Source organism: Dipteris shenzhenensis, chromosome 8 (genome assembly GCF_047967505.1).
Source record: "Dipteris shenzhenensis isolate YYH24624 ecotype China chromosome 8, Dip_SZ_1.0, whole genome shotgun sequence".
In the NCBI taxonomy this organism is placed as follows: domain Eukaryota; kingdom Viridiplantae; phylum Streptophyta; class Polypodiopsida; order Gleicheniales; family Dipteridaceae; genus Dipteris; species Dipteris shenzhenensis.
Genome location: NC_141603.1, coordinates 43,277,323 through 43,305,292, shown reverse-complemented (window position 1 = coordinate 43,305,292; position 27,970 = coordinate 43,277,323). Strand labels below are relative to the sequence as shown.

The following is a 27,970-nucleotide window of genomic DNA, read 5'->3' as shown; positions in this document are numbered from 1 at the left end:
GATTAGAAAGCACACTCTGCCCACATGGCCGCCAGTGAGAGGGTCGACGATGTGGTGGGCTTTTCCATTGGTGGGGGGATAATGTTGGTGCAGGTTGTGAAACTTACCTTTGAGGGATTACTTAGGGTGGGTTGAGAGACGAGGTGGACGCCGGACTGGCAAAAGGGTCGTTCGTGAGCCTGGGTGGGTGGCTAACTCGTCCACGAAAGCTATCTCGCACGTGAACTGGGAAAAAACGGAAATGCGCAAGAAAGAAAAGGTGAGAACAGACTGAGGAAGAATGAAAAGATTAATAGAGCAAAGTGTGTTTTCCATGCGGGCGAAAAGGAACTCATAAGATGGTTCATATCCCCTGATGCGCCGTACAGCAAGCGTCGTAAAGCATGCAAGCTGTGAGAGCTATGTGGAGGAGTGGTTTGAACCCAGGGTAATGTGAAGTGAAAGGGGGGGGTAAGTAGGGGGGTAATCTTCCATTCTGGTGTTTTGAAACTTGGCAAAGAAAGCTTGCCATTTCAAGCTTTTTGCATTTGCCTGCACACATTGTTTTTTGCCCTGTCCTCCATCGCCATTGCTCCTTTCTCCACCTCCCTCTTCCATCCTTCTCTTTCGATTCTTGATTCTTCACCGGAAATTGCCGGAATTATAGACCATTTTCGTTGCAGCATTCCCCTCCCACATCGCTCGTTGCAGCATTCCTGATCGCACCACCGTCTTAGAAGAATTCCTGCGCTGCCCGTTGCAGAAATCCGGCGATCGTTTGCAACGATAACTAGCATTTGATCGCCATTGCCTCCCATTGCTTGCTTGCTTCTGCTGCATTTCATCACCATCGCAGCTCCCATTGCTTGCTTCTGCTGCATTTCGCACTAGCATGAGCTCCCACAGTCCTCATGCTCCATCCTGTCCGTGCTAGCAATGTCATCCAAGCCCAGATCAATCTCACCTTTCCGATTTCGCAAACCATCCTCTTTCAATGGGAAGCTGCCGGGCCAATCGCCTGCTTCGATTGCATTTTCACAAGCCTTCGGATCCAGCTCCTCCTCCAAAACCCCTCCTTTGGGGGAACGTTCGTCGACTCCCGGTCGAGGCAGGAGTCTGCCTCCGCCAACACCTCCCACACCTCAAAACCTTCACCTCAATTCGAACTCATCGGTTGGCTCTGGAAGTCCGAATTCTCCCACATCAGAGAAGATAGACGACCCTTGCAGGTCGACAGAGAGCGTCACCGTCACCGTCCGCTTTCGCCCTCTCAGGTGGAGGCGTTTCGAACATGTTTATTCTCTTTCAATGCACAGCCAAGCCACCATGCATTTCACTGATATCGTGCAACAAAACTCAATTTCTGTTGCAGTACGAGAGAAATGCAAAAAGGAGATGAAGTGGCGTGGTATGCAGACGGTGATACTACCGTGTGTAGTGAATTCAATGCATCTACCGCGTATGCTTTTGGTACGTGATTCACTTCATATTTTCCGTTCTCCGAAGCACGACACAATGTAGCTCGTTATCGTCGTGAAGTGCACGTTTGAGGTGGAAGCGTGCATTCCCTGGCGTTGACACTGGCATATTCATACCGACCTGCCTTTGGTTTCTGCTGTTCATCGTTGGCGCATTGAAGATCTTATGAAATTGAAATCGAGAAGCGTCTAATGTTCTGATGATTAGTTGATCTATTCGCCCACCACGCTTGCTCTTGAGCGCTCTAAACGCCGAAACGAGAGAAGCCGCAGGCTGTGGACTCCTACCCAGAAGAAGATCATGATCGATGATCAAACTCTGAGGAAATCGAAGAAGAGGCCGATCGGGAATGAAGAGATAGACGTCATGGTTTGTATGTAAAATGCACCTATTTGGCAAAGGAGGACCTCAAGTGTTCCGTAGCCGTTGCAGAGCGGGCAAGACAATCACTGGCATCCAAGGTGCCAAATTGGCGCTTTTTCATAGTTCAGTCTTAACAGGTCTCACATCAAAATATTTGTCAGCCTTGTCGCTGGAAAGGATTGTCATTTAGCCGGACAATATTGAAGCAACCAACTTATCTTGTCTGCTTTCTAGTTTACCTTCCAAGCAAATCAAGGCTCTTTGTAGATTGGCATTGCCTAGAGAAATGCTCGGGCTAAGCTTTTTGGGAGACAAACCTGTTCTCCACAGAACTACAAACCATTTTTTGAATTTAAGGTGATTCTTAAAAGTACCATTATTCGAATTTAGACCTTTTTTGGCAAGAAACAGAATCTTGGTGTACGCAGCTCTGATCTTGCTTGACGAATCAACCACCATAAGAATTTTATATCCAACAATAGATCTCAAAGGCTTAGATTCTCATAGGCACTTGGCTCACATTGCCTTTTAGCTGAAATCTTTACTTTATCATATCTTTATGAAAGCTAATCTGGGATACCACTCTATTAGTCACGGACTTTTTTTTTGGGGGGGGGGGGGGGGGGCGGACACGAGTAGTTCCCCACCAAGCTCTAGTTTTATCACGATCACTTCATGAGAGTAACCGAGGATGGGGTGATCATCACCCAGTATTTGGAGAACAGATGAGTCTTACTTGCACTAAGGATTTCCCTTGGAGAGTTGCAGGTCTCGTCCCACCAACTAAGGATTGAGATAAGGAGGGTTGCACTCATAGCAGCGAGTCTCCAGGTTATGCACACTAGAGGAGGTGGAGATAGAGGAGCACTTTCTTTGTACATGCCCAACTAATACGAGATCCGTGGACGATATCACTGCCTTTTCCGGGAGGGGCACGGGTTTGGACCACTGCTTTATTTGCTTTGCGGAGCCCGCTGCATATTCTTTTTGGCCAATTGCAAGAGAGCATCCATCCTTTCTAGATCATCCCTTGCTTGCTGATTTTTGACAACCATATCCGCTCTTGTAGAAGGCCTCCCAACCTTGCATCCATACATTGCCTCAAATGGGCTCATCCCAATAGATACATGCTTGGTGCTGTCAGCAAAATTTAGAAAGTCCAAGCCATTCCCAAGGCCTTTGAGTGCCAATGCAAAAGTGCCTCAGATACTTCGTCCCCCGTTTGTTCACCCTCTCAGACTGATCAGTCTTCTTAAGATGATCTGCTGTACTAGGAGTGAGTAGTCTGCCCAATGCTGTAAATCACTCTTGCAACAATCTCTTGAGGAAATCTACAGTGCTTAAGCACATGATCAATTAAGTGCCAAGCAACTTGAGGTGTGAAATACTGTGTCCGGGTACGGAGGAATTAGGCTTGTTCGGTAAACTTGTCGCCCACCACATAGGTGTATCATCTCCTATATGCAAAGGGTAAGCATTGTTCACAACCTCCCTTTTGGCAGATGTGTCGCAACCTGTAGAGCAGTCTCATCAATCTCACAGGTGGCGGGTACTCATCAAAAGGGAGACTTCCTGGAGAACCAGTTAGAGAGGTCATTTATTATGGACAGTTAACAAGACACAACGTCACATTCTTTTTAATGGCACTAGCTCAAAGGATTTTCTCAAGGACCATGTGGTTGCCAAGCTTAAAACTCGCTGTAGAGTAGTCAACCAAGGTGCTCAAGCTTCATAGTGCGTTTGGGCATGCTCAACAAGGAGTCATCAGGAGAGCAATAGCATAGGATGTCAAGTCAATCACCCATAGAGCAGTCAGCCAAAGTGCTCAAGAAGGTGCCAAGTATAAGTATGAAAATTATAGACCACTATAGGATTTGAATTATGTTTTGCTATCAACTTACAAAGGGCTCATTTTCATACTTTTCATACTTTGGTTAAAACCAATGAGAGCCTTTGTCGCATCATGACTAGGACAGATTAGTTCAGTTGTCTGTAGAACCCTTGTACGTTGTGCTTCATTTTTTTGATAATGAGGGTTATACAAGGAACCTTTTTCATGAGTTCACGCAGAAGCTCCAAAATGCAACAAAGAATTGACCTATCCTCGACTAGAGTAGGTACAAATTATGAAGGTTCCAAATTCCATCCAGATTTTAAGTAGTAATTGTAAGTTCTCTAATACTTAAAAAGTCCAATCTTGAATCCTATTTCTCAGGAAGGATGATATCTTAGGGGGTGGGATTGGTTCCAAAGCCAATCCATACTATTAATAGCACACATGCTTCATCCCTTGTGGAAGGAGTTTGCAAAATGGAATGAGCTTGGTGGTGTCAACAGATGGATAACGTAGTTGGAGAAAATCTGCACACCAATGGTTCAAAACAGGTGAGGTGACAGTTGATAGATCTTACGATTATAGATTATTCTTTAGCTCCATACTTATTAATGCATGTAGGCATGCAAGTGGCCACATTGTTGTAATTTATTGTCTTTAGTTTAAAATATATATTGAAAATCATGACCTTTGTTTCACCTAGTTTGACCTTTAAATCATGTATCTTGCAAAAAGACTGGAGTGCATCCAAATGCTATTGGAGGCCCTCAGCTAAAGAGGAGAGTAGGGCCAAGTCATCTGCTTATAGTAGAATTAGGATCAAGGAGTTCGCTAAGGGGAAACCTGTACCTTCTAGAGTTATGATGAAGGACTTGAGCTCATTGATGAAGGACTTAGGCATAGTCAGGACTAGAGTTGTGATGAAGGACTAAAGAGTGCGACCAAGCATTCGAGCTTTTAAAGTGGCGCCTAATCATAGCACCTATCCTTATATCTCCCAATTGGGATATTGATTTTCATGTTCATATTAATGGCTCTAAGTATGCAATTGGGAGTGTGCTTTGTCAACCTAGTGAACATAAGAAGGACTACCAATTCTACGTTGCTAGTCGACAACTCAATGATGGAGAGATTAACTATACCACCACAGAACGAGAAGCCCTGGCAATGGTGTATAGTGTTAAGAAATTTTGACACTATTTATTGGCAAATGATTTTGTCTTCTCCACCGACCATCAAGCATTGCTTTATCTTGTGAAATGTCTGCGTACAATAGGAAGAATATCAGATGGCTCCTCTTGCTTCAAGAATTCAATTTCAAAATAGTGGTCCGCAAAGGTGCCAAACACTACATTGCCGTTCACGTGTCTCGTGTCAAGTTGTGAGAGGAAGCCACTCAAGTGAAAGGTGACTCGCCCGTTGCTACACTATTTCACATAGATGTTGTTCCAGATTGGTGTGCAGATATCATTGGATACTTAATGACAAGTAGACCCCCACCAAAATTGCGACCAGTTGAAGCTAAAAAACTCATAGGCAAAGATGCACGCTATCAACTCATAGCATACCAACTCTATAAAATGGGAAAAGATCACATCTTGCACAGATGCATCATGTCACATGAAATCCCACACATCATCCGTGAAGCGCATGAAGGCATTGCAGGAGGACAATTTTCAGGGGGAACAACATCAAGAAAAATCCTCTGAGTAGGATATTGGTGGCTAACCCTTTGGGCAGATGCTTATGACTATGTCAAAAGATGTGATGTATGTCAAAGAACCATCAAATCCCAACACAAGGACTCGGCATGTGGGTTGCGTCTCTTTACAGTGATCATTTCCGTCAAAGATGATCAGTACAAAACTACGACTCAGCGGGCTCCTCTGACCTCTCTGGTCTCATCCTGATAGGCAAACTCCCATATGTATTCACATATTGGTGGTAGCGAATACTTTGGGCTCTAATGAGTCTTTGTATAGAAGACAATGCCTCTTGTTATGTATGACTCCGAGAAACCCCCTAGCTGTGACCATTAGGTTCCATTACAGTTCCAAATGGTACATGTGAGGGTCTCGGACTTATGAGTCTCACATGCCTCGTATCCCTATGTTGGTGTGTCAATGGGCCCTCACCTAGGTCCTATTAAGAGCCGACCCTCGTGTACCACAACCCACTTCCCCTTCTTATGTGGGATATCCCACTATTGTAAGAGGGCTTGCTTCTCCTTTACTTGGAGAGGGGTAAGGTCCTCGTCCATATGAACCTGTGGGTGGCCCTGTAGAGAGCTTGCGCAATGTCACTAGTCAAGCTTGGGTATCTCTGAAACATGTCATGAGAGGCTGATCTCTAATGAGGTCTTGTTCACCTGCCATGCTCCATCAATAACTTGGTACCTCCAAGGTGGAGGTCACAAAGGTGCTAGCTTCTGAAATGGTTGAGCTGGTGCATGTAAAGACCTTGATGTTGAGAGCCTTACTGGTTCTCTCTAGCTGTTCAAGTAGAGTGGTTGAAACGGTTGCCTTTGTAGGTTTACATTTCACCCACATGGAAGCCTCCTCAATGACTGTCTCCATCGTGGTGACCCTCTCCTCTACCGCGGGGCTGTTCCCTAGGACTACCTCTGCATGGCGTTGAAGGTCGTCTACCTCCCTTTGAAGATCAGCGGCCACTATTTGGGCTGCAAGGAAATCATTGTAGGGTCTCTATTTGTCTCTACCGCTCGACCTCTCTACCCCTCATATGGTGCATCTTCATGAGAAGCTGTTGTGTTTGCTGTTGTAACTACTCTGCAAGATGTCTGGGTGGGCCATGGGCTGCTATCGGAGATAGGCGTACAGCATGGAGGTGGTGGGCATCATAGGGGCTGGAGAGAAACCATTCATGGTTTGGTATGGCATGGATATCCAGGGGAGGTGTGACCTGGGGGCAGAGAGGTGACATTGTGCGGCTGGGAGAAAGAAAGAAAGAAAGAAATTTTATTAGAGTCTTCGAAAGACCGATGGGTCTATGAGACTGAAAGAAAACCTGATACAAATCATAGTAAGGGTGGAGCTACTGAAACGAGCATCATCACCCGTGCTTAATCTTAAGTCTGATCATACATAATCAAATACATCTGGATGTAACAATGAAAAGAAAAAGATTGGAGCGGAGCGGAATCCTCCGTACGTCATGTCACCTTGGCTAGTGCATAGCCGGTGATGGGACGTTGCCGCCCCTCAAGGGGTGCCGTGTGTCTCGGTCTCCTGGACGAGGCTCGACGCAAGATTAGAGCCACTGTGACTCTCGTGGGACATATCTCGGGTCTAAACAATGACGGGAGGTCCCCCAGAGTGATCTGTGTGTCCCCTCAATGTCTCTTGTGTCGTGCTGCGATCGTTGGGTCGAGGTTTCTGTCACGTCTGCGGCTAGAGATTGGACGATCAATGTCACTCGATGGGAAGAACTTTGTGATCCTGCTCTAAGAGGTGTCTGATGAGAGGAAATAGGATGGGAGACTCGGGGATCAAGAGGGGATGGCATCGGGAGTCACTAGTAGTTAGTGGGCATAGGTGGAGGCATCTTGATATGGGGCGATACTATCTTGTTCCCACTGCGAGTGCACCTTTTGTTGATTTGATCCTTGATGTTCTTCGGAGCCACACCTTTCCCCTTTTTCTTTTCTTTCTTGTCTTTTTCTTTGGGCTTCTCCACTTTGGCTTTGTCCTTATTCGTATCCCAATCCATGAGAGGGAGTACAAGAGTCCTAATTGAGGATAAAATGGGGGGTTTGAGGTCCTTTTATCGGAACTATAAGGATCTCAACTCAGCATCAAGAATTGTGGATATACAGGGCAAGACTGTGATGCAATGGAGGCAATGGGAGGGGTATGAAGAAGCTGTAGCTGGGTAGCAAGGCCAAGAACCACAACTAAGTGACTGGCTAGAACAGAGGCAGAAGTTGAAAGGGCAATAGGGGCTCTTAGCATAGTGATGCTGGAGCAAAAGGACCTACAGGTCGTTGCAGGGAAGCAACACATCGCAGACTGGAGCAAAGTGCTAGAGGAGTAGGTGGGGTCTTGGAGGGAGGCGGGACAGGTATGCGAGGTGCTAGAGCAAGTGGATGGAGGCTCGTGGTAAGTGATTGGAACAGTGGGGCCTCAAGGCTATACTAAAAGAGGGGTAATCTATCCATAATGAGTCCCAGGCTCTTAAACAATTTGCATGTATGGGCATACCAATACCTCTGATTGCCCTCAAGTGCTAATGTCATGGATGCAAACAAGGCAAGCCAGGGTAACCTGCGTTGGCCTGAGGTCTAGGAATGTTAATCCCAAACTTGATGAAGATATATGATTAGTTGGAATGCGACATCAACCTGTAGTGGAGGTACCCGAAACTCAGCCAAACTGATTTGATGTGGGAGTGACCACTTACTATGGATCATTTGTAACAACAAGAGAACTTGAATCCTCTCCACCGGACCCTAGTCTACCTCTGATAGATTAGGCTCCAATCAAGGAATGCCATACATGCTCGCTGGGCAGAACAAGGAATCAAAGAGAAGAGACTTGGTCCGGGGCCTTGAAAATGAGAATGAAAGCACTATTGCTTAAGTGTATGTATCCCCTTCTCAGTTGGGCTTGCATCACTGGTCGCATCCTGAAAATGAGGCTAGAGAAAAGAACTCCCAAGTGTGTGAATAAATGAATGGAGTAGGGCATATTTGGCACGCTTTACTCCCTCTCCATCGTATGCTCACATCCAATCTTTTCTAATTCATTTATGAACAAGCAGAAGAGCGTTGTTGAGAGATAGAGAGAGAGAGAGAGAGAGAGAGAGAGAGAGAGAGAGAGCCGTGTTCAAAAGGCCTTACGGGCCTATGAGGCAAAAAAGTACATCCAAAGTCAATTTTCCAAGTACAAGCCATGACTAAGACCCTTGCAATATGCTAACAAAGAAACTAACCCTGGTGCAAGGTTACAATTAAACCATATATGTACACACACACACACACACACACACACACACACACACATCTTTTTGCTGCACCTCTCGCTTAGAAAAGTGGAACTTGACCTCGGAGCCTGGACTGTCTGACAGATTCGACATTTTTGTACCAATTTTATACATATTTTTTTGTACAACCATATAATGAAAAATTTCTTATCTACCCTTTTTTGAGCTTCGTGTGCTGTGTTGTTAAAAGGTTTTGTTTTTTAAACACACACACTTTTTTTTGGTGAAGTCCATTTGTCATTATATTAGAAAAAGTAGTCCCAAAGCAAGGGACAGCTAATTACAAACATTAAAAGATCTCATTATAAGAGAAGAAGGTAGGATAGTCAAGTTCCTGTGCCTGAAGACAATCAGGAGAAAAGCGAGGAAGCAATGATATATAACAATGGGGGATCACCAAAGACCCGATCCTTCCTATAGGGTCCAGAGTGCCTAGTACCGAACCCAGTAAAAGAACGAATCATATCCCTGCCTTTGAGGATGAAAGCGAAACAATAAAAAAAGCTTGCCGAAGCAAGCACTCAAAAAACGAGCCTGAAGCCTTAGCTGCAAGAGAAGTAAGAAATCCGTAGATACAGGGCAATGCCTAAACAAATGAGGCATAGACTCCCGCATGCGGGAGCAAACAATGTCGGCAAGTGGGAGTAGCAATATGACAACGAGCTAGAAGCTGTCCAACGGGAAGCACCCCAAGCAAAACTCGCCAGAAGAAAACCTTTAACCATAGCGAAAGCTTTGAAGCGCAAATAAACTGCAATCTTTTCCTCCACCAACGAGTGCCACGGACCAAATACGATTGGCATGTGGAGCAACCGAGGGGGAAGGTAACAATACCTTATACATAGATTTATTTTGCCAACGGCAAAAAGCTCCCCCTCTAGCCAAATTGGGAGGCACATCAATATCTATCTTGCCTTCTAGGATATGAGAAAATAGGCTTTGGCAAGGGGACCAGTATTGTAAAAGAGAAAAGGCCTCCCCCATGTGGCTGGCGATGGCATTTAATTAGAGTTGCTTGCATAAAGGGCTACACCACCTCTGACCCATTGAGCTGAGAAACCCAGTCTCCTCATCATGCCTTTTAGAAAACCCTATTGTAAGGCTCGTAGGATCGTGAGAGTCTGAAACTCTTGGTGGGCCCAATTAATGGCCTTCCAAGATATGAACATGTTGGTAAGCATGCTTTGCTCTTGGATAAAACTTGTCTTTGTATCATGAACAATATTTGGTAGGAAAGGCCACAGATAGGAACTGAAGACCTTGGCTAAGAATCTTTTAGGTTGTGTATAAAAGGGTGGTCGTCTGCCATTATGTGATGTTAGCTCTATCAATTTCTTGGACGAGGAAGCATACCCAACCCAAAGGGAGGGCATCAAAAGTCAAAACTCTGTTTCTGAATGAGGACTCCAAGCAGCTGATATGGTACCCGAAATCACCCTGGAAACTTGGACCTAGGACTCCTTCATGCTGCCTCTACCTTGTCAGTAGACTCCTTGGCCAGGACAAACCGATTGCAGAAAGATGTCGTCATCTACACGTTGCCTATGAAGGTGTGTCCTTTCAGCAAATAATTTATGGTTGCTGAAGGGTTGACTCTGGAAACTGTTTTATGTAGTTGTCTGTTATGGAAGGAGCAAGTTTGACACAGAAATATATCAGTTTCCATAAAGACACAGATCATAAGAGCACTTGTGAATCTGTGGAAAAGTGTGCCCTAAGGATTTGCACGTATGTGTTGTCTTTATTTTATCATCTTTTTCTCAATGTACAGCTTTTCAGGTGACCCCATTTATTTCAATATCATTTTTCAATTGATTGCCTGCAGATGGAAGTGAAAACAAGAGAATGAATAGAGAGATGCGGCAGAAATCATAGTTTTAATCAGATTCAATGTGTTTTTGAACTTACTGTCTGGATGTGCAGACCGAGTGTTTGGTCCTGCAACTACGACCAGACATGTGTACGATGTGGCAGCCCAACATGTGGTTGGCGGTGCAATGGAGGGAGTCAATGGTGAGAATAATAGCCTTTGCCTTTAAGGAGTAATTCCTGTTTGTTAGTTCACATTCTTGATGGAGAATTCACCCTTTTACATAATTTACTAAAGCTGCCTAGATCCAGATTGATGCTTGCTGATTTTGGTTTTTCTTTTAAACCAGGAAATTAAGCAGTCATTCAATGTTGGTCATCTCCTTTCTCTAGATGGCAGTTTCACCTGACACATTTTATTATGGCCTTAGTCAATCCAGTGGTGGGCAATTTTGTGACTTACCTTTGAAGTGACTTTTGAACAGGTACTGTTTTTGCATACGGCGTCACTAGTAGTGGCAAGACACACACCATGCATGTAAGTCTATCAATGTGCACATGCCTCTAGCAGAATTAGGAATAGTGATGACCAATACTTGCAAGTGGTACAACACTGAGTTCAATCTCCTATTCCTTGTTTGCATGTAAATCTATATATTGATAGATAAACTGGTCGACTAACTTTCAGTCTGTCATCTTTCCTTTGTTGCTTGTACGATAAGTTAGGAATCTAGACATACGGATCGTGCTATGGCTTTTTTCATCTTGTTTCTACTGAACTAATTTTTAACACTGAATGTGCAAAATCTCATCATATAGTCATCATGTCTATAAGGATGTTTACAAGTGTACTTTTTCATGTAGACATTGCTTATTATTTATGGCAGGGAGATCAGAAATCTCCTGGGGTCATTCCTCTGGCAGTGAAAGACGTTTTCAGCATTATTCAAGAGGTGATTTTTCTGACCTCAGACATTTCTATTCGTCAAAAGTGTGTGTCATTTTGTTTCCTCTGCCTGCTTTGTTCTACAACTAAGCACCCCTTTGGACTCTGCCACATTCCTTTCTTCTTTCTTCCTCTTCGTTTGTGTATGATTGAAAATTTATTTACGGGTGGTGTGACCCTCTTGGCCTGGTGGTGTCAAGATGAACGAGACCCTCAGTAAGTGAAATAGGCCTAACACCAAAGTGCCATTATTCTGCAGAGCTGAAAGGATATGATCACCAATGTCCTCCCAAAGGCAATGAAAAAAGAAAGGGTCAAACCATTTTAATATGGGCATTTACCCTTGTGAAGGGCAAACTAAAGCAGTTCTAAATTCCAAGTTGGTGAAAGGTGCATTAAGTATCCTCATATTCTGTTTTGCAAACAGTGGGACTATCTATCAAACCCTCAATCTGGTACTGTTTCTATCAGTTGTGTTGGGATCTGTAGTAAAGATGGAAGGATACAAATCTGAAGTAATAAGCATGACAGATTTGGATCTGATTACAAAATCCTGTTAGAGTTGATTAGCTGAGAAACACTTTCTCTACCATGTCTAGGATCAAGAGGTTAATAAAGCATTTATTGACTCTTCCTCCCATCTTTAATCCAAAAAGGTTCCCATGCATGATTAAGAAAGCTCAGCTCTACCCTCCAAAAGAGTCTACTAGTGAGTCCTTGCTTGCAGCAAGGTGCTCATGGGACCAGGCATGTGAGGGTGTTTTTGTTCTTCTCTCTGAGGACTAACACCCGGATGCTGAAGCATTGATTAACAAGATGGGTATTAAGCTGACATTTAAGATAGTGTGAGACTTGGTAAAGTTGATGCACCAACAAGGCCAATGGTGATCAAATTCAAGACTGCAGTGGACAGATCCTGTGGGAGCTCAACATGAGATACAAGAGGGCTATCAACATGATAACCCTAAAACTACCTGGGGTGAGCTCAGACTACCTGTACTACTAACTTAACCATTAACTGTGGTCAGGGAAAAATACCTTAGAAGGAAAAAGTGCCCTTAACTCTCCTAATCAACTAATAAATTGGCTACTACCTTAAATATTACAATATTTTCAACACCCGCTGCAGTGACAATGTCTTGGTATAAATGGGTGATCTCAATCACCAAATGGAAGTATGTCCACAGCTTTGCGAAAAGTTTCAAACTTTTCTCTGGATAAGGCTTTAATGAAAAGACCTAAGACGTTCCAATGTGTAGGACAGTAGACTCTCCTTCATGTAACCTCGCTCTAACATAATGATAACGGATCTTAATGTGTTTCGTGCTTGTATGAAATCCAGGATTCCGTGCCATTGCTGTGGTGGGCATCTAGAAGTTGGCGGGTATGTCAGCCTAAGAGGAGGTCGGCGATGTATGAGGCTGCAGTGGCAAAAAGCCTGTGGTAGAGTGCCAATGATTGTCGGTGAGTGTGGTCCATTGTGGTCTCCTAGCTATAGCCCTATGGCATAACAATGCCACTGTCACTCCCGTTGGTTTGTCCCTGATCTAGTAAGCGTGGAGGGAAGGTCCCCTAGTCTGACCTGTGCCTCAATCTGCTGGCGAGTTTGTCATGTTTCGCTCTGGCCCTTGGATCTGCCATGTCCCTGAGCCCTGCTGCTAGTGCTGTCTGGCTAGAAAAACTTAGTAATCATGCTCTGAGTGGAGTCTGGCTGCATCCCCTAGTCTTGCTTATGTGCCCTGAGAGAGTGTTTAATAACATCTACGAAAGACCAAAAGGTCTATGAGACTGAAAGAAACTAGATCAATGAAACCTAAGGGTTGGGGCCACTAAAATGGGCACCCCTACCCAAGGCTGATGCCTGTGGCGAGAAATAAATTGTATATCATGCTATCGCTATGAGAGAAAGCCAGTGGGGGAGCAAACACCGAGGGAAATCCGCTGGTTGTCTATCAATCTATCACCTTCCCCTAAGAGAGAGAGAAGATATGATATATGATATGATTGTATTAAAGTCTTCTTGAGACCCTCAGGATCTATGGGACTGGTGACCACTATTAACTAATAGTGTCCTTTTACATCCAATGAAAAGAAATCTTTACAAACTTTCTATGTTGTGAGTACTTGCATGTCTAGTTTGTGTGCTAACCTGAGTACTTTGCTGCAGTGTTCCAAGACTTCCTTTAGGTAGCTTCCAAGCCGTTGGGCTGGCTGTTCCAGCAGAATTTTCAGTTTCTCACTGCTGCCACTATTCTTTTCTTTGATGTGCGCATGGGCTCGGCATTTTAGGAGCACTGTTGCTGATCTTCTACCTCCCGCTGTGGGGCAGATTTAACAGATTCTTTCCTCTCTTGGAATCCTGGGTCTTACCCACCTGCCCCTCTCCACCTCTAACCCATTTGAGCTGGATCTTATTTTGCAAATTGAATGCCTTTTGAACATTTCTATATTCATCCCCAAGATTCATACCTGCCCATTAGGTTGATTTCCTGCTTGTAAAACAGCATTTATGTTCCTGGGTCTAGCCATAATTTCTGTAGCATTTTCTGCATTACTAATTCTCTAATTTCACTTGAGTCTTCTGGTATATGAGGAGCCTTTATGCCCCATATCTTCATCCATTCCTCCCCATCTCTATACCAGCCAATGGTCTTTGTGGCCTCCATTGCTTTATGTGGTATCTGACTTGCATCCATCTTCCCATGCTTGTTGAGATTTGACAGGAGCTATATATCTCGTAGAGAAAGCTAGGTCACTGAGCCCTAGGCAATGAAGAAAGCGGCTGGAGCAAATGTACTCAAAAGTACCGCAATCCTTTTCCAAATAACCCTGGCCTTTTGGCAATCCCATCAACCATGCTGAATGGACACCTGAGCAGAGCGGCAATGCACGCAATAAATAGAAAGCCAAAAGAAAAGAGCGAATTTTCTATTTTTGAGACTTTCAAAGCCTTTTTTTGGAAAAAAATCTTCGACGCTGCAAAAATCTGAAACTCCTCCCAATGAGAGGCTCTGGTGGCCTTCCAGCCCTGAACAATGAGTTTGAAACCTTCTGGCACTGTTAACAGTGTACTAGAAGAAAGGGAGGCTGTTCTCATGGTTTCCTGCATCAATGCATTCCCACTACCACTCCTAGGATTCCACTTCCAGTATTTTATGGGGATACGTTTCTCAAGGAGCATTATCCTTACTGGCATCCGAATGTGAAGAATCTGTAACCGCCATGCCAACCTCTTCCCTTGCAATATTCTTTGGACACTCAGAGATGTGGTGACCTAGCTTTTTGCAGTATTGGCATTTGCCCTTTTTTCTTGGGCTTATCTACATCCTTCTTGTCCTTTCCAGATGACTATTCTGCATCGCGCTTTGGCTGAAAACCGGAAAACTTTGACTTTCCCTTGTACTTAGCTGCAAGTGCCTCTCTCCACCACGCAAATTAATTGACATGTTTTTCTATGTCTGCTCCTTGTGCAACAGAAGTCCAACATGCTCTTAAAAAGTGAGTGTTTGAATGACCCCTCGGGGCTAGATTGAGCGATATGTGAAAAGACAAATATGACTCCGGAAGGGGTTCAAAGTAGTTGAGACATGCTGAGCATCCAGAATAACTTAATCAATGTCCAGGAGTGGCTCCTCGAGATCCTAAATTTTACTCATATGGTCTGACATTGACTCTCCTTCATGCATCCTTACGGAATCAAGTTCTCATTTCAGAGATGAAACCCTTGCCTCATTATGGGCTTGATAGATTGCTTCCAAAGTGTCACATGCATTTTTAGAAGTCTTGCAGGACCTGATATGAGGTATAATGAATCTCTTCACTGTGCAATCAAAGACCAAGTCTTGTGCATCTCGGGCATCCCATCTTCTTCGATGTCGTGTTAGTTTAGTAGATGTTTGGCTTGGGTCTTGCTGCCCATCATGGTAACGCCTCGACCAGCTCCTTGTTGCAGAGGAGTGCTAGGAGTTATAGCTCCAGGATGAACATCATCACTTGTCACAAAATCTCAGAGTCCTTTTGAAACCAAAAGATTTTTAATCATAAAGCTCCAAAGAGAATAGTTTGTGCTCCAGCTTATTCTCTGCTCAAGAGGACTCGAAACACATCACTAGGATTTTGATCCAACTCAGATTAATGCACAGGAATATGATGTCTACAAAATTCACTTGCTGTTCAAATTGCACCAACAAAATTCACTGCTCCACAAGCCAATGCTTAGCCAAAGTTAGCACAATTTGACCGAAATCTGACTTGTATCTACAAATTACAATCCACTCAGCACAAGGGCCAATGAATGCAAGCAATGGAGACTAAAAGACCTAAATATCTAAGGGCAAAAGACACTCCAAATGCAAGCAGAAATGAGGCAAAGCTAAGCAGGAAAGTTGAAGCCTGTATAGCACCCAAAAAACAGTAGTATCCTCCTCCAAAACAGCTTCAACACAGGTAAAAACTGTTCAGGACAGCAGCAAGAACTTCAAAACAAGAGGCAGCCTGTATGAAACCCTAAAAAAGGAGTCCAAAATCCTAAAACTATATGGGACAGATTTGAAACCCTAAAACGGGTCTAGTATCACTCTAGAATAGGTCGCTTGGCCAAGGAAGCTGCAGCAGCTCAAAAGCAGCAAAAGACATGCAGAAAATCAGTCATATAGACGTGCAACAGCTCTAAATGTTTGCATGAGATGGTGGCTCTATAGTAAATGACCGTACAAGTACGGCACTATACCCTAACAATAGTCGCGGCTGTTCAAGACAGCCCCAAAAGCTGAAAATTAAACAAGTAGAAACAAAAATATCTCAAAATCTGCAAATTTGCAGGCGATTATCACAGAACAGGAGTGTCTCGTTGCAGAGCAGTTCCAGGATTTTCCCAATGCCAAAACTGGAGGCATCTGACTGAAAACCAGTTCTTCAGCAAGGTTTCTTGTGATAAAACTAAGGGCTTTTGCAACAAAAGTGCCGGACATGGTAGAGCAAGAGGCAACCTGCTTTGATACCAATTTGTGAGAAACGGAAGTGGGGAGCACAATGGTCAACTTGCTGAGCTCATGTATCAAGAATGAGAGGCTAAAATTAGTACAAGGGTGGTGAACTCTAAAACCCTAGGGTGAAACCCAAACTGGGGGTAGGACCCATACTAAAAACCAACTCAACCACTAACTCTGGTTAAACCTCAACGAGGGAAAGGGTGTCCCTAACCTTATTACTAATCTAACCACTACCTTAATATTTCCAACATTGTATGCCGGTTGCCTTGAATACAAGCCAGGTAGCTCCAAGAGCTACTCACAACATCCATGTGTAACTACTAACTCTATATTGCCATCTTAGGTATCCTTATACTCCTCTGATTGTGATCTTGTAACTACAAAGACACCTCCTCTGTGAATGTGGTGTTAACCTTGTTTTCAGATGACAACTAGAGCAACCAATGCTGTCCTCCAACTTCACAAAGGCTTCTTGTCCTTCTAGCTCATTCGACCATTTCCCAATGTTAGATATTAATATTGTGAGAGATGGAAAATCGTGTAGAGACAAAAAACGTAGAGTTCCATTGAAAAGAATGAGATTACAAGGGGTTGTCAACATGACAAAACCCTAAAATCTTAGGTCAACCCACACTACTGTTAAAATCACACAAACCTAAACTCAACCACTAACTGTCGTTAGGGAGGAAAACTATGGAAAAAGTGCCTCTACCCCTCCTAACTACTTGATACATTGGCCATTGACTTAAATATTACAATATTTCTAACCCCCCTTGCAATGATAATGTCCTGGGGTACAAGGAGTGATCTCAATCACCAAATGGAAGGCCAAAGCTTTGCGGAAAGCTTCAAACGTTTCTCTAGATAGAGCCTTGGTGAAAAGATCTGCAACATTTTGATGTATAGGGGATCAGATTAAAATGATCTCTCCTACATGCAATCTCTCTCTAACATAATGACAATGGATCTCAATGTGTTTTGTGTGTGCATAAACAAGGTGCCACTGCAATAGCACTCTCATTGTCAGTGAATATGGGAGTAGATGGTTGCACACCACCACGAAGATCTGCCATCAATATTCTGAGCCATACACATGCAATTGTAGTTGTGAATGTAGTCCATATTGGGTTTTCTGTTGTACCAAGCCTCGAAGGGAGTCACATTTTTAAGGGCCTTGGTTGGGCATTTGTTCAAAATATGTGCTGCACAAGTTATTGCCTCCATCCAAAATCTGCGAGGCGACCTTTTCCCTTTGATCATGCATATGGCCATTTCCATGAGAGGCCTTTCTTCCTCTCAGCAACACCATTTCGCTCAGGTGTATAAGGGGCTGTACATTGATGCATAATCCCTCCCACCTTCACGAAATCTTTGAAGCCATCTGACATATATTCCCCCCTCTATCTATTGTAAAAGTCTGCATTTTGCCCCTAGACTTATCCTCAGCCATAGCAACAAAGTGCTCAAAGCACTGAAAGACATCTTATTTTTGTTTTAGGTGTTATATACATGAAAATCTGGAAAAATCATCCACGAAGGTGACAAAATACAGATGCTGTCCCAAAGATCGTGCCCTCATAGGACCACACACATCACTGTGTGTGAGCTGCAATTTTCCCTCAGTTATAGCAGATCTTTCTCTAGGAAAATTATTCTTGTGCATCTCTCCCAAAATGCACCCTTCACAGACATGTCTATTTCATTTTTGAAGTCAATATTGTTACACTGCATTAGACATACTACTATCATGTTCATTCAAATGGTACAATCCCTGATTCAAAGTGCATGTAGTGATCATTTTGTAGTTATTTTCTCTATCCTTGACAATGCAATTATCATCGTCAAAAATAACAGCCAAGCCTCTTTTTCCGTAAGAGGACAGTGCAAAATAATCCTTCTTAATCCCTGGCACATACAGGACATTTGGATTTTGGAAGGCATAATTGATTCTAATCAATAGAAGAAAGCAAAATCCTCCCAACTCCCTTTACAGGGTATAAAGAATGTAAGAGACACTCTTTTGCCAACTGGAGCCAGCTGCAAATGTACAAATAAATTCTTCCTGGAAGTGATGTGCCCGGAAGCCTCACTATCAAAGTACCAAACTTTATTTGAAGCATCACTCACACTGAGTCAGGCAACCGTAGGGTTGGCATGACACCTGGCATCAAAATTGCATACCAAAAAGGACCAGTCTGCAGTCACAAAGTTCGTAGAAGTGATACCGTGTTTGTATTTGATGCATTGAATCTGAAATTGTGATTCCATCTTCCTTCTTTTGTCCACGATTTGTAAGAGACACTCTTTTGCCAACTGGAGCCAGCTGCAAATGTACAAATAAATTCTTCCTGGAAGTAATGTGCCCGGAAGCCTCACTATCAAAGTACCAAACTTTATTTGAAGCATCACTCACACTGAGTCAGGCAACCGTAGGGTTGGCATGACACCTGGCATCAAAATTGCATACCAAAAAGGACCAGTCTGCAGTCACAAAGTTCGTAGAAGCGATACCGTGTTTGTATTTGATGCATTGAATCTGAAATTGTGATTCCATCTTCCTTCTTTTGTCCACGATTCTTGGCAAAATGGCATCTATACTTCTTTTTAGGCTGACCTGCATTCTTTGGAATTTTCTTTGATGGCTGAGTTTAATCAGTCCTGGCCTGAGAGCCACCAAACTGAGGCTTTTTTTTTAACTTTAGCCAACAAGGATTGATCCTTATCATGCACATCAATAGACATATTTACTATCCCTCATAGACAATCCAGCAAAGTATGAAAAGACAAATAAGAATCTGGCAAAGAATTTATAGTTGTAGACCCAAGCTAACTATCAGGTATAACTTCATCAATGTTTAATAAATGCTCTCTATGATCTTGGATCATAGTCAAATTATCCGACATTGAATCATTTTTTGGCATCCTGACATTGTCTAGCTATCTTTCCAAGTAAGAGACCTTGGCCTTATTCCTTACTTGATACATGTTCTCCAAAGTATCCCAAGCTTGGTTGGAAGTCTTGGAGAAACGGATAGTTATGACGAACCTTTTAACAGACAAGGCAATGAGTGAAAGCTTGGGCATTTCTAGCATCCCATCTCCTCTGATATTGAGTAGGGATAGCAAGTGCAGTTGGCCTCACTTGAGCTTGTTGCCTATCACAGGAATTATCCCCATGCTGAGGTGTATTAGGAGCAATGAGGGGGTAGCCCTCTTTTGAGCAAAAACCTCCAAGCGTCCGAGCGAAGGACAAAAATTTCACATTTCTACTGCAAAAAAAGGCATATGAGGGTATGTTACTATAACCATGTTTCGCAAAGAAACTATATTTTTATCGTTAATTACAAAAAAAGCACATTTCCGCTTCAAATGAGACTATCTATCGTGTCCATAGATCTTGACACAAAGATGGAGCACTTCATCAAACAATGACAATGATGTTAGGCATGGTGGATACTAGGATGGAAAGGGTTTTGAAAAAACCCACATGTAGAGTGGGTTTCTCATAGAAAATCCCCTCATAAGTCCTATTTGATAGGGGAGTAAAATTGAAGAAAATCTCTCATAACCCCTCTTCTTGGTGGGTTTCTCCAAAGAAACTCATTTGAAGGAAGCAGTTCCATTGTGAAACTACCTTTGACTTTGAACAAACGCTTTCATCACCCTCCTCATGGGGGGTTTCTCCAAAGAAAGCCATTTGCAGGAAGCCTTCCAAGGTAGTTTTGTTGGCGAAACTATCTTGGACAACATTTTTCAAAATGTCACAACGTTCAAATCCAACATCCAATATAGTCATTTAGTCACTCAATTTGAACGAAAAAGGCCATTTGAGCACATCTACAAGGTTATAAGTTATAAATTATATCATTTAGAGTCTTAAATTCTGAATTTAATTTTTAAGGGTATAAAAATAGTCATAATATATATTTAGTCTTAGTAGATTTTAGACTTTTTAGTGAAATAATAATTGATTCTCATTGATGAAGCCTCTGATGAGAGCCACAAAAAGTGATAAGAAAAATCTATGGAGAGGAGTATAATAAGCTATGGTTTGATGGAAGTGTGGTATTTAGTTATAGGGTCATTGTTTTTGCCTTGGTTTTTCATGCTTTCTAATTGTGCTTACTTAATAGAATAGACAATCTGTAAAATTCGTTCTACTAAACACTCCTAAACACTCTAGAAATAGCCGCGTTCTACTATACAATCCAGGATGAAAATGAAGATATAGAAGAGATAGATTGAATCTCCAAGGTAATTTCTCTACTAAACACTCCTTGAGTGTATTGCTAATCATAAAACCTCGCTCATACAATTTTGCTCAGAGGAAGTGCAACTTTGAGCAATGACTAGCTGTCTTGGACGGGCATCTTCACCAGTACCAAAACCCCATAGACTCTTTGCAACCAATAGATTCTTTACCATTAAACTTCACGGGGTATAATCGGTGCCATCCAATTTATCCTCTTAGATCAATACTCCAAAAACATCTCCTAGATTTTAATTGTGATTCTGATCCATTGTCAAAGATGAATGCACAAATAGTCCCAGAAATTCACGTGTTGTGAATTGTGCTACACCAACAAAAGAAAACTATTCCACAAGCCAATGCTTGACTAGGCAAATATGCAGTCTGATTATAGCAGTTTAGAATTGAAAAAGTGGCTGTTTGAGCTTTCCGAATACACACTTGTGCTTCTTCAAACTGGACAGCAAAATACCAGAAAAGTCTGCTCCACGTGAATCTTGAAAGCCTGACCTCTGTTTAGGCAGCTTCAGGACAGCACCAATGCAGAATCAAAACTTCCCTAAAAATGTTTTGCACATGTTCCTTGAATGAAAGTAGTTCCAAAGGCATCCAAAAATTTGCAGCAGATTGTAACTGTTGTTCCACAGCTAGTAGGGCCTCAAACAAGAGTGCAACTTGCTTCAACTGTGCGGCGATTTTGTACAACTCCCAATGTCTGCGCACATCCTGAAACATGCAAAAACTGTAGAAATGCCCTTCAACAGCTACGTCTGTTAGGCGTGATTGTACTAACAGTTCCGCACAGCTGCATGTAGTCCAAAAAAATCTCAGAAGGTGCTTCCAGCTGCTGTTCCTGGCTGGTGCACTGTAGGCTGCTTTGTCAACAGCTGCAGCATCCCTAAAACCTTCAAAACGGTTCAAAACAGCTTGACAACTGCGTAAGCATCTCCAAAAACAAGTTGAAGTTATAGCATAGGCTGGAGAGCAGCTTTTTATGTGATTTCAGTGCCAAGACAGAAGCAGAATGTCCTAAAAAACAGAAGTAGAAGTGGTTGCAAGGCTGCAAAATTACTTCAAGCGTGCACTAGACAGGGCGCATAGGTCCGTACAGCAGGCTAAATGAGGTGGCTGCAGGAAAACCAGTCGATGGCTCTTTGAAGAGTTTTCCCCAGAATTCCTGTCCCAGGCTATGAGTGGAGTGGGGAGTGCAGGGCAGCGATACAAATAGGCTCTGATACTAAATGGAAATGGTGTAGAGAGAAAAACATGGAGCTCTGTTGAAAAGAAGTTGCAAGAATGAGAGTACAAGGGGCTGTCAACATGACAAACGTTAAGACCCTAGGTTAACCCACACTAGGGTTAAAACTCATGCAAAGCTAAACTCAATTACAACTATGGTTAAGGGGGGGGGGATCTTAGAAGGAAAAAGTTCCCCTAATCCTCTTAATTAGTTAATCCATTGGCCACTACCTTGAATAATATTTCTAACAAATATGAAACCACCTAGATCTGCATGCTTGATCTTGGCAACACTTGGAGTCAAGCATCACTAAGAAGGGCTCTCTTGTTTCCGTTACCACATTTGCCGTTGGTCTCCTTTAACTCCTACTTGGACTCCTTTTGTGATGAACCTTCTTCTTTCTGCAATCCCTCGCTTGATGCCAATAGAATCATTTCTTCTTTTTCTTTCTTCTTCCTTCAAAAGAGTCGTCCTCCTCATCAGATTTGTCTTCTTTCTTCTTGTTGGGCTCATCATTGTTAGTGTGCCTTTTATTCTTGCCTCGTGCAACTAAGGCTTTGTCCTTGCCATTATCCTCGTCATAGATTCTTGCCCTAGCCTCCTCTATACAAACATAGCCCCTAGCTCCTCAAAAGTGAGCAGTGTTGACCTTTTTGATTTCCTCATGTTGGTTAGAATGGTTCTGAAGATCTTTGGCAACATGTTGAGCATGAGCATTGCCAGCTCATAACCAGGTCCACCTTATCACCAATTGCTCCAGGTTGATGTCTCAACGCCTTCACTTTTGTGAGGTAGTCACACACGGTATCTCCCGCCTCGATCCTCATGGTGTACTATCGATTCTAGAGGTTGAGGATCTTTGTAGTATTGTTGATTTCATCAGGTCCTTCAGGATGTCCCATGCCTTCTTCAAAGTAGCTGCCAGCTATATGTACGAAATCACTTATCTGTTGCTGTCCCAATGATCATTGACAGCGCTTCAACATCCTTTTCATCCCATGCCTCTACCTTGTCTAGGTCAGCTGGTTTTATTATCTTTCCTGCCCCATCCACCATGTCTTCAGGTTTCATATCCTCTTTGTCGTCACCTTCCACAACGTCATTGCCACCAGATGGCTTCGTAACTTGCCCACTTCTCCAGAATTTGGGATCAGTGGTAACAATAGAAATCTACCAATGTGATGCAAGGCATCTTTGGATGTATGTCAAAATTTCACAATAGAAGTAACGGTGAACCATTTACAACTCTTTGATGGGTCTGTGCACATGTTCGATTAGGGTCCATTGTAGATAACTGCTGTTGAAGTGATTCTGTTCACCATTGTATTGAGGTACCCTTGGAAAGTCTCCAATATTTTGGAGTGGAGTATTCAAACTGACTTTTGTAGTAGAGCTTTAAAGGCTAATTCATGTAAGATGTAAAGGTCTCTTTCTCGAAAGAAAAAAGAGCTACTAGCTTTGCTCATCATTTTTAAAGTGGCTCTTTATCTGAATGTTGACATTCCAATATATTGCAAAGTCTTGCTTTCACAAAGCCCTTAGATGGTTAATGAATCTTTACTTTATTTTTTATGCGATGATTGTCGATCACAAAATTGCCTTTTATTTCCAGTTAGAGTGCAAGATAATCCTATCTGCAAACAGTAGAGCTGTCCTGTTGAAATAACATAATTATTAACTAGACCATAAACACATTTCTTATAGCCACAAGATATAAGGTGATCTTTTTGGAAAAATATGTCCCATTTTAGGTCATTTGAAATCTGTTTTCTGACTCTATTTTGCAGACTCCAGGGCGAGAGTTCCTTCTTCGAGTGTCTTATCTTGAAATCTATAACGAGGTCTTATTTATATAGCTCTTTCCTTGTTATAAAGTTTCCAACACAGCTTTTTAATCTTTGTCTCAAGTTTGTTATGTTTATATGCCTGTTGTCCGTGTTTGATGAAGATAAGTGCTTTATCACATGAACCTGGTTTCTTAAGTAGTTTATTCTTGCTTTAATTGGATTTCAGGTCATCAATGACTTGCTAGATCCTGCAGGGCAGAATTTGAGGATACGGGAGGATTCTCAGGTCAAAATCATTCAATATTTGATAGAATTGCATGATGTGTGACTCTTCCTTCTTTTTAGATTTTGGGTATTCAGGCATCAAACAAGGCTGACTGCAGCTGCCTTCTTGAAACCCAAAACTCCTGTCAAAGGTCATCGTATAGGAACAGAAGCTCCATTGTTGACAGAGGGCACTCTTTCAATTCTTGCATGATTCCTTTTTCATGTTCAAAAATGTCCCTTGGGACCCTGAGGGAATATTCAAAATTCAATAAATCAAATAGGCTTTATGCTATGCAGCCATGTTGTAGTTTCAACTTTAGAGGCTTTAGACCTTTTTATATACCAAAAGCAGCTAGGTAATACGTCTCAGCAAGTGAAAGAAGGGAAGGGGCAGCAAAAGTTTCTCCAACCCCTAAAATTTGGAACATGAGAGTTGAAACCAAGTCATGCTGTACTTTAACTGGAAAAAAATCCTGAATCTCTCCGGTAAGAAGAGCATTTTCTCTGAGTCTAGCAGCTTGAGACTTCCCGGAACATTAATTCCGTAGGCAACTTATAAATGTGAATGATCGCATTCCAAGAGCACCTCTACCTGTTAGAGGCATTTTTAAAAATTCATGCATAAAAAAGACTTCTTAATGCTCTAAAGGTTTACATGTGCTCTCTACTCTTAAGGCATCTTATGAAAAAATCCTATAAGAGGAAACATTACAGAAGCCTGGAGTTAGCCCCAACACGCACTCTGCCCTCCTTTTCCTCTAGGGGGAAAGATTAACAATGCCATTTTTAAGGGATAATGACAGCCTTGGTTCCCTTGTGGGACTGATTAACCTTTCCACACACACGTTGCAGATTCACATGCCCAAACCCACAGCCAAATCTGTGGCTGGTAGTCCATGTGAATAAGTTGGTTCAGTGTTATAATACTTCCATGATGTGCAAAGGCATGCCTAGGGACAGCATTGATAAGCAGTTGTGCTTAAGAACCAAAGCCTGGGCTGCTTAAGTATTAAGGAATGACTACAGATGGTGAGGAATCATGTCTACGAAGGACTTGGATCTTGCTGTGTAAATTGTGTTTTAACTTTCCACTATCTGCTTCTCAGTTGTTTCTTTCATCTGCTTTACAGTCTTCTTGTACTTTAGATGCTTAATCCAGAAAGGTCTATAATGCAAGTTTAACTATGGTGTTACATAGATTTTACAAAGATTCCTACCAAGTGTCCAATATGGATGAGAAATTCACATTGTATTGGAGCTTCAGGGGGTGGATGTAGGGAAAACAGAAAAGTCTGCATCTTACAAACATATAAAAATGATCTTTAAATGTATAGGTGGGATTTTTATCATGGACCTTGGGTTTCCCTTAAATGACAGATATATTTTGTGTAGGGCACATATGTTGAAGGAATTAAGGAGGAAGTTGTTCTCTCTCCAGCTCATTGTCTCTCTCTAATTGCCACAGGAGAAGGTGCTGAATACGGATTTGCATTGTGTAAAAATCTATGCCAGTTATGATGTAATACAAAACCATTCTCTTGTGCATTTACTGAATAAAAGAGGGGAGGGAAAAAAAATGCTTTTGTGAGAACAAGAATACTATTATCTGGCACTCATTGGAACCTGCTAAAGTGTAGCAGTAATGTGGTTTTTAATTTACATGGGGTCATCTGGATAAGGGGCTTAGTTTAGTGTTATAATGGTCAAAAAGGGAATAGAGGATAGAGTCGACTAGTTTTCATAGAAAGATAATGTAGTTTCAACTTTCTGCGCTCATACTTAAAGCTTTCTATATAAACATGGGCTACAAATTGTTCTGTGCATCTGATTTTCTGACCCGTTCTCTCTTGGTATGAGCCTGTAATCAGAGCATCGCCATGTGGGTTCAAATAATTTTAATTTATTGAGCAGCCGCAGCCATACGATCTTCACTTTGGTAGGCAGTTTTGGCTCAATCATGATGTCAGTTGCTAAGATACTTGTAGGAATTTCTTGGGATTGGCTGTGCAATGGACCACTCTTTATTGTGATCATTAATTCATAGTTTTCATCCACTCTCATAGTTATTATATCTTCAGCCTTAGAACTGGAAGCTGATGTGGCTTGTTTGCAGACAATTGAAAGCAGCCCCCGAGGGGATAATTTCAGTGACGAAGAAGTGTCTCTTTCACAGCTGGTATATGCTTTTGCCAGTGTGGCTTTAAGGGCTTTGACAAGGAACAATAAGTATTTGTCTGAGCATCTTTTTTTAGGCTTTTTGTCTCGATAAAAAATAAAAAAGGTGTTTTTGGCAGATGTACAGTCTTACAGTTGCGTGAATATGCAGAACCTGATAGACTTAGCAGGCTCTGAGAGCTCAAAAACAGAAACTACTGGGTTGCGGCGTAAGGAAGGTTCTTACATAAACAAGAGTTTATTAACATTGGGAACTGTAAGTTTTGCAGAATATGCTTCCATCCCTTGGAACAAGTTGAAATTTTGATACGATTTACCTGGAGGTACTAGAGTGTCATCTCAGTCATTGATGTTAGGATGCATGCTTTATGCAGGTCATATCTAAATTAACAGATGATAAAGCAACACACATACCATTTAGAGACTCAAAACTGACTAGATTACTGCAGTCTTCTTTAAGTGGGCATGGCCGTGTATCGGTAAAGTCTGGATCCTTGTCTTTGCAGAATTGTAGGGATACAGAAGAATGCTTTTTTTTGAGCATCCCTAATGGGACACTATAGCTTGCCAATCTGTTTGTCTTTTTGCAGCTCATATGCACAGTTACTCCTGCTTCTAGCACTAACGAGGAGACACACAATACACTAAAGTTTGCTCATAGAGCTAAATATGTGCAGATTCAAACCTCTCAAAATAAGGTATACCAGTTTTCTTTTTTCTTAAATGCTGCTTTTTGTGTGCTGGGGTTCGTGCTTGTGAGCGAGGGAAGGATCTAAAATTTGATGTTAGGAAACCAGTTTTTGAAACGTATCTTTCTTTATTTCCTTGAACATGTTGAATGGAAGTTAATATGTGAAGGCTTTGTTCTTCAGGTTATAGTTTCACATGGCTTATTGCTTTTCATTCTTGGCGATTTTCTACTCCTGTACCATGCCGTTCTCACTTTAAAGATTGTTTATTTTGCAGATTATGGATGAAAATTCATTGATAAAGAAATATCAAAAGGAGATTCTAAACTTGAAACATGAACTAGAGCAAGTCAAGAGAGGAATGCTTGACAAGACATACCTAATGGGTAATCAAGAGGATCTTGCAACACTCAAACAACAGGTTTGGAGGTCTCCTTTTTGCCATCCCTGGTTTTTCCTTAGTTCTCTCCTAGGTTTTCTTCCCTGTCTTGGTTGACATCTCTTTGTATTTGGTTCATACAGGTCTACTATGTCTCTGTAGATGGTAAGACAATGTATGCCTCTTGTGCTATTGCGTGATGTGCTTTGCAATTGTTCACTTTTTCCCCTCCTTGTTTATTATCTTTTTTGTGCACAGAAACAATTTAATCTTGTATCTGCTGGTTGTATTATGGTGATTAATAGTTTGTTCTTTCGTTGGGCTCATATGTTCTGTGGTTCCTTGTAATTACAAGTAGGACAGACATGCACACTTTGCTCCGATTGGCATTACCACTTTGGATGTTGCGGACAAGCTTTGGTTATTTCAAGCTGCACATTTCTCCTGAAATTCAGCATCCATGGATTGTGCCCTATAATTATTTCTGCTTTTTATTTAAATATCGAATGTTGTAACACAGGTTCCTGTATTCTTTCGGATGGCACTGGTTGGAGTTGAGTTGGAGGGGTTGCAAGGTGTCACAACTCACAGACCAGTTTCTAGCCTGTTGCAAGATAGCTCAATTGATACATAAAAATCTTAGTATTAAAAATAAACCAGTCCCAAATTGGATACAGGGAGTTCTTAGGCAAAGTTTCAATGATGAGAAATCCCCAAGCCCTAGGTGTAAACCCTTTCGAGCTAGAATTCTACAGTAAAGTAAGACCTCCCATATTGAAGGA

The 27,970-nt window shown here is 42.2% G+C and overlaps 1 protein-coding gene across 1 annotated transcript in view; it reads left to right on the top strand.

Moving 5' to 3' along the window:
• Positions 1-505: 505 nt before the first annotated feature.
• The window catches only part of LOC147899551 (kinesin-like protein KIN-7E, chloroplastic), an 89,255-nt gene continuing 61,790 nt past the window's right edge, over positions 506-27,970 (top strand). The window contains exons 1-14 of the mRNA XM_087378019.1: positions 506-1,253; positions 1,352-1,449; positions 10,580-10,669; positions 10,951-11,003; positions 11,353-11,418; positions 23,679-23,732; positions 23,905-23,964; positions 25,338-25,416; positions 25,814-25,881; positions 26,059-26,121; positions 26,272-26,376; positions 26,495-26,599; positions 26,711-26,818; positions 27,087-27,230. Coding sequence (XP_087234145.1) covers positions 916-1,253; positions 1,352-1,449; positions 10,580-10,669; positions 10,951-11,003; positions 11,353-11,418; positions 23,679-23,732; positions 23,905-23,964; positions 25,338-25,416; positions 25,814-25,881; positions 26,059-26,121; positions 26,272-26,376; positions 26,495-26,599; positions 26,711-26,818; positions 27,087-27,230 — 1,431 coding nt within the window. The 5' untranslated portion in view covers positions 506-915. The remainder of the gene's footprint in view (positions 1,254-1,351; positions 1,450-10,579; positions 10,670-10,950; positions 11,004-11,352; positions 11,419-23,678; positions 23,733-23,904; positions 23,965-25,337; positions 25,417-25,813; positions 25,882-26,058; positions 26,122-26,271; positions 26,377-26,494; positions 26,600-26,710; positions 26,819-27,086; positions 27,231-27,970) is intronic.